We start from the raw sequence: 9395 nt of genomic DNA on the forward strand, positions 1-9395 counted from the left end.
TACATCACTTGGTTTGAGAAGTACATTATCAATCGCAGCCTTGAAGTAACGTGCGTGTGTGTGTGTGTGTGTGTGTGTGTGTGTGTGTGTGTGTGTTTGGGGGGTGGGGTGGGGACAAATATTGAATTATGCGTCAACATTGGGGTTTCAGTTGTGGACATTGTTTTTCTTTCAAAGAAAGAATTTTAAGATGTTGAACTTTCAAGTTAGTAGGCCTATTCGTCTTTGATAGAGTCTGACCACATGGGATGAAAAGTTCCGAAGGCAGCTCAAACAAACTAATTTAGAGACTGCCCAGATGAAGATTGGAACTATTTTCCCCAATACTGCAATCAAGATCAATACAGGCTGAACTAAATAAGCCCTCATTTTCATTTCTAGAACTACTATTACTCGTCCCAGTGCCCGAACAGGAGACTGACCAAGCCCCATGCCTCCGAAATGACATACTGCTCTGTGTCTAATTATAAGCAGCAACACTATCCCATGAAATTTTCTTTCTTTTTTTCTAAAATCAGTTTATTGAGAAGAGGGAAAAATCAATTTCTTTAATTTAATACAGATAACCAGATAGCATATAATATGTGAATAGTGAGCTTGTTGAGAGTGCATAATTCACCAAATTGTTGCATTGTTGCTGTTTCTTTTCCTATAGAAATGTCAAAATCCAAAACTAGCCGAATAAAGCGTTTGATAACGTTCACAATTTAAAACTATAGCGTTAGATAAGTAGCTATCGGACAACTCATAATGTTTATCTTTTTGATATTTTAAATCCTTTTTTATACGTACAAGAAACCTTTCCCGCCCACAGCCGGGTGCCCATTCTCACTTCGATGAAGTCAGGAAAATTATAACATACCTCTACCAAGGACACACTTTCGGCCCCATGGCGGCAGGGTTCAAACCCACGACCCTTCAGTCACAAAGTACAAACGGCACTTCTGTTCTTGCTAACTACTCCAAATCAGTCTTGAATTATGTGCTTCAAATACATCTAAGATATAGAGAAATCTAGATCTAGAGTCTTGCTCTATAAAAAAAACACAACTACTCACCAAATGGGCGCCAATTTTTTCAAACGTCAATACAAAGAAGTAAACATGTTGTGGGTCTAAAAGAACTCAACGTGTTGGGGACATGACTACACCAAATGTTTCTAGAAAAGGTCAATACAATAAAGTTTGGCTTGAAGTAGATATATCCATCGACACTGCAAAGCACACATCCAAACAGAGTTAGATATCAACATTCTAGATCTGGAAATAGCAGAGGCAGCTGTCACACATACACGACGAAGCAAGAACCGAAACGGAAGCAGTCCCCAGTAAAATCATACGAAATTGAAATGGCTAAAGGTAGAGTGAAAACATCCGAGAGCTTCGATTTACAGGAAAAACCATCAAGCTTGAAAAATAAAAAGGTAGTTTCCGAATTTAAAAATATGGCCACGCAACACTTTGTAACAATTCGTAACTGAATCATAATTTTGTGGATTTAATGGGCACCTGTGTAAAAAAATGTATACTGACCTCACAAACGGGCTTAGCTCCATTATAATTAAGATTACTTACTGGCAGTGTTAACCTCCCTACCCCTCAACCCCGACGATGAAAAAAAAAAAAAAAAAGATCCAAAACGCCAGAGTTAGTTTAGTCTTCCTAGGTTAAAAGCCCCTAGCGTAGTTTGTTTCGCATTGGTACCAGGATGTATCACTATGCTAGCGGCTTTCAATTTGTAAATTATGAGAGAAATTTCAACAAAGAGCTGCAACTGGATATGCATTTTTAATGTCTGTTATTATGTTGTATATCATGTGACTATCTTACGAGTACATACTCTGAGAAGACAGCTCTTCGTTTAATATAATCTAAATGCATGCGTCACAATGAAAAAGCCACCAGAATGTTTTAATCATTTTTGGTGCAACGAATTTACTTCGGGGGACGCTAAAATCGTTCGTTAAATGCCTATAAGGACCTTAAGAAAGCGTGAAAATCATTTTTAATTGACCAACCTTAACTGTTCTGTGAGAACGGTAATGTTCCTCTCTTTGAACCAATGTAAATGCTAAAGGCAATGAGAGCCTTTTGAGATAATGGGGCCCCTCTGAAAGCCTGCACTTTTGTATGGGCTACTTTGTTAGTTGTGGGGTCCATTTACAAAAGTAATTCAGGGAGCGTGATTACAACCCTTCCCGGACACATATTTAACACTGGAGATCATGGTCATAAACTACAGGAAATTTAACCGGACAGAAAAGACATTTTCTACTAAGCTGATCAATGTTTGTCAGCTAACAACTATGCATAAATGTTCTAGGATGTTTGTGTACACGAAAATATATACATATACATTCGCTGGTGCATTAAGTCAGTAAATCAAGGCCGTTGCCGCATCCAACAGCTTTGCTTTTGGAAATATGAGCTGCCATTGTAGAATCTAGAATAGAAACGTGGTTAACAATAACCAACAATATATAGAAACAGTTGTACACAGTATGAAGGTGTTAAACAATGAATATGCGTTGGCATTGATAAAGCCACTATTTCTAAGTCTAGATGACCTAAAGAGCTTGTGGTACGTAATATTATGTCGTTCCTTGAGCCTAAATTAACCCTATCCGTACGTCGTATTTTACTATCGTATCCATATAATGTGGGACACTCTGTGCCCCCACATCCCAAAGAGGAAATCCACTCGTAAATCCGATCCGTACGCTGTGGCGGTAACAAAAGACCCCAAGTTTTCGAACCAGCGACTGGAATCGAAAGACCATCTACAAACAGTTCAGGCAATATTAATCTGTACTGTAAGCTTGTGGATATAGCAAAGCTGCACATATATCGAGAAAAAATGCCTGCACACACAAGACAATCGTATTAAAATTGGGCTATATATTGGCCAACACCGGTGTCAAAAGACTTGCTTCCACCGTTAGATCACTTAGCGGGCTTGAGCAACGTGAAGGAAACTAGTTACAGGGCGACAAGTAACCTTTGAGAAACGTCCTTGTCACTTTCTTAGTTACCCGTAAATAATTGACTACATATTTCTTTTATTTTCAGTGCTCCAAAGTAATCTGATAGTTTCGAGTGACGCCTTAATAACTGACTGCACGTTGTTTTTTTAATTTGCAATACTCCATAATAACATGACCAAGGAGCAATTTGTCGATGTACGGATATTATTTGATGTTTCTACTCATTCCATTATGCAGGTTTATCTATTATTGTCAACCTACTATCTTGGAAGATTTGCGCAGTTCATGTGTCAAGATCTTGTTCAGACTTGTGACTCAATTTTTATTTCCGAAATGACCAGTCTATGAACTATCAATGTACGGGGTTAAATTTCTACAAATCTTAAATCAATGGGGGGTAAAGTAAATAAAATCTCGTTAAAAAATATTGTAATACATTCTATACCAGCAAAATGAAAAACTCAAGAGGACAGTACATATAACTTCCGAACGTTCTTGTGCTGTGTATCTCCCTCCCCCCTCCCTGCCCTGGCTCCCACGTCATGAAGAAAGGTCATTATCATGCTCATCTTTCTTGGGTTTATTTTTCGTTACAGCAACAGACTGTAGGAAATGCTACTTTGCGGATCGCTTTCAAAGCAAGTGTCAAGTTCATCAACCAATGATCGATTCTTATCAGCTTGGACTATAAAATGTTCAACAAAGTACTTCTGTGACTGGAACTGATTTGGAAGATCAACAAATTTTTCAGGGACGTAAAAAATCTAATACAAAACTTTACAGCCTGGTGTTAGATCTACGCAGTCCATGTGTAAAGCATTTTTGGAGGATTTCAATTACCTAACCTATCACTTCCAATTGATCAACGCTCAGCACGGAATGAAGTATTTATCTGCGGAGGCGGACAGAGTTCCATCTGTTCAGTACTAGGCCAGCCAGTGTTGCAGCACGTTCTGTCCCCCATGAAGATATAATTTCTTTTTCGTCGACTTAACACCATTATCCAAGAGTTCCCAATAATTTACCCGTCCTCCCTTTCAATCCTGGCGCTACCTCATTTATTCACCAACCAACAAGCTCTCAAAGAGAACGTTCTTTTATCGAGACGACCTCCTTCATAGCCTACTTCAGTTGCGTCTCTCCGAGGTGATCACCAACTTTGTCATGAACAGCACGGGGTCTTCAGGCCCTCATCCCCTGGAGGGTGAGCCCGGCTATGACCTCATGATGACCGGTGAGGTCATCAACAAGTACTACATGTGGGTCATCTTCGCCTTTGGCTTTCCTGGTGAGTACGCAAGTGTTGTTGTCTGTTTGTATCAACCTAGGGTGGGAAGGGGGAAGGTGTTCAAGTGTGGCTATGGGAAGGCTTTGTAATAGTTCTTGAAGCTTAGACAAATGACTTAAAACCCGAGAAAAAAAAACCGATCTTGTTTGTAGACAAAGGTAAAGAACGTCTGTTAGAAGTTTCAGTGAGGGTGCGAAGACTCGCTGAGCTATACATTTTACACGGCATGTTCCAGTTACTTTGAAGGAGGAAAACTTTTATTCGTTGTCGTAGACCTAATTTTAAAGAAATTTTCATGTCCAATATGTTGGGTTTTAAACAAATTTTGTTTCTTTTGTTTTTTGTTTTTTCGGGGGGGGGGGGGGGGGTTGTTTGTCGTTTTTTAAGGGAGGGGCCATAAACTGCTTGCCTCTTTTACCTTTAGATTATATTTATACCTACTATTAATGACAAAAAGGTCAATTAAAATTTATAATATATATACATATATGTATGTGTGTGTTTAACCAGGGGGATCAGATTCAACAATGTTTCTTCTTCTTAGTCCACAAATCATCTCCTTATCTTCCAGATTTCATGTCTCGATTTAGGATTTTATCCTGCTTTATAAAAATATTCTGCACATCAGGCTCATCGAAGGCCTACTGTTTAAGAAGCATAATATCAAACAAGCCGTCCTGATCGGCTGAAAAATAAGTTGCATCAGTAAGAAGGCGGGCTTCAATCCTTACTGTCAGGGCCAACCCGGGCTGAGTGGGATTCTTCCAAGCAGAAATCCTGAGATACTGGATATGAATTAATCCTACCTAGGAATCGAACTCGGGTCTTCGGGCTGTTGTGGCGAAGTGACTAATTGCTACACCACAGAAGCTAGTCTTATCTGCTTATAAAGAGCTGTTCTTGACAAATCTTGAATTATGGATAAAAACAATCTCGAAATAGTCAGAACATGGCAAACTTAATGACTACATATTGTTGCAGACTTCACTATTTTAGTGAAATACTATTACAATAATAAATAAGCACTATAAGGACTAGTAATAAGGCATCTTCAGGCAGTACTTCTGGTTTGCATAAAAACTAATGTGTCGTTTACACTTTGTCTAAAACGCTTTACTATTAGCTGAAATGTTATTTTTTTCTTTTCTTTTTAATATTATCTTATTAGTTGTTTTTTTTACAATGTAATATTGCTATTAAGACTATTTTTATCTGCTGTTGTCGATCAAACACTAACGACAGAAAAGGACATATAAACATGAAATATGAAAAAAAATGATATTCCCCCCCTCCCTTTTCCCAATTTGAATAACATAGTGCGGTCAAAAATTCGTGACGCAACTTATCCTCAAATATCACTTTAACGGGTGAATCAATGTTATCCATACTTTGCACAGCAGTTTGTACCAATTTGTCTTAACGTTACCATATTTTTCTGCAACAGCTGAGGCTAGATTTAAAGAATTTTCTTCCTAAATTTATATAAAATACTATAAATCTCTGTCATGCTGAAAATTGGATTGTTCACAGCACTTCCCGCTTCCCACACACATTTTATGTATGGCACAGCTCACCAATAACACTTTTTAGTGGTAAAAAGATACTCTAAGCACATTTTTTTGCTCTGAAGATCTCAAAACATGTTTTTAATGAGAAAAAAAATTGACGGACTTGCTTCAAATAGCGTTATTGCTCCGGCTGTTAACCTTTACAAACACCCACTTGGATTTTTTTACTAGCATTTATTAGGGAATTTTCTAGAATACAGGTAACAGGTGTTTACTAAAATATTGACCTGTTAAGACAAATTGATACAAGTCATTGTGCAAAAGCTGGAGAGTCTAGGTTCGATAGTTTAGGGCACATGTGACATTAAGTAGCGCCACCGTTCTATACTTATCTTGTCCTGCAACGAAAAAGTGGAACAGGAAAATAATGGTTCAATTCTAAATTAATAATAATAATGTTATAACGATACGTAGTGCCAGCAAGACGTCAGGTTGGCTTTGCAGACTCCCGTTTTTATTTTTATCTATGAACCTCTTTCAGTTTGGTAAAATTTTACGGCGCAAGCACATTGTTAATGCCAAATTTATGAGCGCTTTTGAACCTCATCTGAACAGCAGACACTCATTGTTTTGAAAGATGAACTACAGAAAGCAGATTATGGTTCAATTCTAGAGTTGGCCAATTTTGTAACAATACAAGAGATCGAAAACTACAATTTTATAAATTCTTAAAATGTTAAATTCGTGAAAAGCCGTCTCTGGCTTGTTCTTAGGAATATCAAATACTAACTTCGAGAACTTTTAGTTTAAAGTCTGAAGAGGGTGAGCTTCTTTCTAAAATGCGACACAAAGATGACACTATGAGGATTATTTAAGATAAAAGTACGACCTAGCCAGATGCTTTCAGATGAATGACTGTGGGTGGAAAACGTATACATGATGTATTATATAGCAGTAAATCTCTTTTCAAGGATGATTAACCAACGTTCGCCCGCCTCCACAATAAGCACGGTGATTTAACGTTCTCTATTATTTTGCGTCCGTTCCCTTTTTGTCCGATATGTTTTGGCATGGTCACACTCTAACAAAATCTAATAATAAACAAGTTTGATCATTACAATGAATCACAGTCTGAAGTACAAGATAGATGCGAGTTATATTATCTAGTTTGATATTGTTGGTGTCATTCCATAGTTAATTACCAGTAACTCTGATTGCAAATGTTTCACTCCTGCATCAATTTAACTTAAATCATATAGGAGGCGAGATGCGTTGACCCTGCCAGTTGTTTGGGCCAGTTGTATGTACCTCAACAAGAAGATGACAGTACTCGTAAAAATGTCTTGTCCTCAGAGTTCCGAAGCGTTTGCCTGTTTGTGCAAAGCAGGGCCCTGCCATTACGCCACAAACACTTGCCAAATACAATAGCATTCTAAAATGATGAAAGTCATGGTCAAAATGCTGTAAGAGTAAAACTTTCCCTTTTTTCTTTACTTTGGCGTTCGTCCGAGCCACCCAAATGTACGTTCGTACGTTACCGGTAGTCTGTGGGCTGCACCCCCGAAGTGAACTATATTATCTCTGTCTTGTCGGGTTAAGTACAAAAATAGACTGTTATGTAAGGGAGATGAAAAAATCTTTCTACTTTCTCTTATACGAGAACATTTTTTTGGTCCTCTTTGTGATCAATAGTTTATTTTCGTGGACTTACGTGATCAGTTTTCAAAGGAGACAACATAAAAATGACATTGGCGTCTGCATAGCCGACTTATGGGTTTTAAGGATAACGAACGGGTCTCATTTTATGTATGTTTTTTGTTGTTTGTTTTCCCTTACTTGCAATTGTTATAGTTCACGTAAGGGTGCTGTGACGTTAAAGACTACCAGACGAATGCCAACTGAAAAATACCATAGAGCTGATTAATATATTTTGTTCTTAAAAAGATAAAAAGTGACTCTGTCCTTCAAAGCTTCTATACCAAGGACATACGTGTTTTGGAAAAAAATTTTGAGTAGTGTGGGTGTTGTTGTTTTTTTGCGTTGTACTTTTCCGTATTTTGGTTTTCGTCCAATTAAGTTTGGCAAGGCCGCATTCGTTGTCATTGTTTTGGGGATTTTTGTTTTGTTTTATGGTGGTTTCTGAACAGTGTTAGAACATTTTCTAAATGTAGAGGTAGGATTTGGCCATGTGATTTGTGTTCTTTACGTAGCCGGTTGCTCAAATGTTTTAAACGGTAGCTACTCGGAGCTAACTTGTTTTGGATTTTTAAAAAGGGGGATGTGGTACTGCACAGTGTGTTGTCGTGATTTTATATTCCCATGGCCTAGTTTTCACATAAGAGGACAAAGGGATAAACATTTCCTGTCAGTGGGTATTTCAGTCCGTCGGAAGAAGCACTGAGCAAAGTTGCTTTAGTTTGTCTGGGACTCACAACTGCTCGGGAATAGAATGTGCTCATGGAGATAAAGCTCTATTCAGCGCTTCATACGGAACTTTTTGTACCCATTACGCATATCCGGGGTCTCCAATTTCTGTCCGGTCAACATGGGGGTAGCCGTGGTGTCATGCACAAAAGACAACTTTACCTTATAAAAAGGATGGCTGTTGAAGCACACCTTCACCCTCACGGCATACACACTAGTCAAAGGGCAGCTTGGCTAGGGGTTGCTCGAATCGACGTTGTGTTTTTGGGAAAGGCATTTTATATGAACTTCCCATTTGGCTCTGTCCTTTCGGAGAATGACATAAAACTTGGAGGTCCCTCCTCTTAGGTAATAATAATAATAATAATAATAATAATAATAATAATAATAAATAGTATTTGTATAGCGCAAGTCCCCACTCGAAAGCAAGCTCTATGCGCTTTATACTTTACCCCAGCAGACCATAGAACACACAGAAACATTATCAGCTTCCCGGGAAGCATACAGTGCAAGTAGCTGGGGTTAAGCGCTCAAACACTAACAAACTCACAAGATCTTTCACTATCTATAGCTGGGTACCCATTTTCACCTGGGTGAAGTGGGGATAATTCGAGTAAAGTGCCTTTCCAAAAGATACGACGTCGGGCCCGCGGCTCGAACCCCCGAACCTGCAACCTCACGAGTACGAGCCGGATAGCCTAACCACTAGGCCACCGACATTGGCATTAAACCAATACCGTTTCATTGTTGTTGTTTTTTAAATTCATGTTTAGGTTTTCCCTTGTTTCCCGGCGCTGTTATCACTATACGATAATTGCTGGATGATTTGGACCATCTGAGTCAAATGGCCATACTTTCTAAAATTATAGGATTATGATTCCTGCTCCTTTACAGTTAATATCCTTCTTATAGTTCGTGAGTTGTCAATACGACGTATGGCAGCCAAGGTAATAGCTAAGATCTTTCTCACGTGGGAAAATGTGTCAGTGGTTTCCAGGAAGCGATATCTAGCTCAATGCATTGTTGGCAATAAGATACGTAAATGCCATAACGGTGAAGAAAGAATTCACGCGGATTTGGATCCGACGAAATCGAGCTCGCATGTAGTCAAGCAAACAATATGGGCAGAATGGCTGTTGCCATTGAAACATTACAAATTCGCCGAATTCAAATAAGTGCACACTACATTGTA

At 38.6% G+C, this 9395-nt stretch overlaps 1 protein-coding gene across 1 annotated transcript in view; it reads left to right on the forward strand.

Annotated features, from left to right (window-relative positions):
- Nucleotides 1-3579: 3579 nt before the first annotated feature.
- Nucleotides 3580-9395, forward strand: part of LOC101845594 (FMRFamide receptor) — a gene marked incomplete at its 5' end in the record, with an annotated part of 19721 nt that continues 13905 nt past the window's right edge. Inside the window, 1 exon segment of the mRNA XM_005090309.3 lies at nt 3580-4271. Within this exon segment, the coding sequence (XP_005090366.1) occupies nt 4148-4271 (124 nt within the window).

The sequence above is a fragment of the Aplysia californica genome, unplaced genomic scaffold (assembly GCF_000002075.1).
Source record: "Aplysia californica isolate F4 #8 unplaced genomic scaffold, AplCal3.0 scaffold00015, whole genome shotgun sequence".
Lineage (NCBI taxonomy): Eukaryota > Metazoa > Mollusca > Gastropoda > Aplysiida > Aplysiidae > Aplysia > Aplysia californica.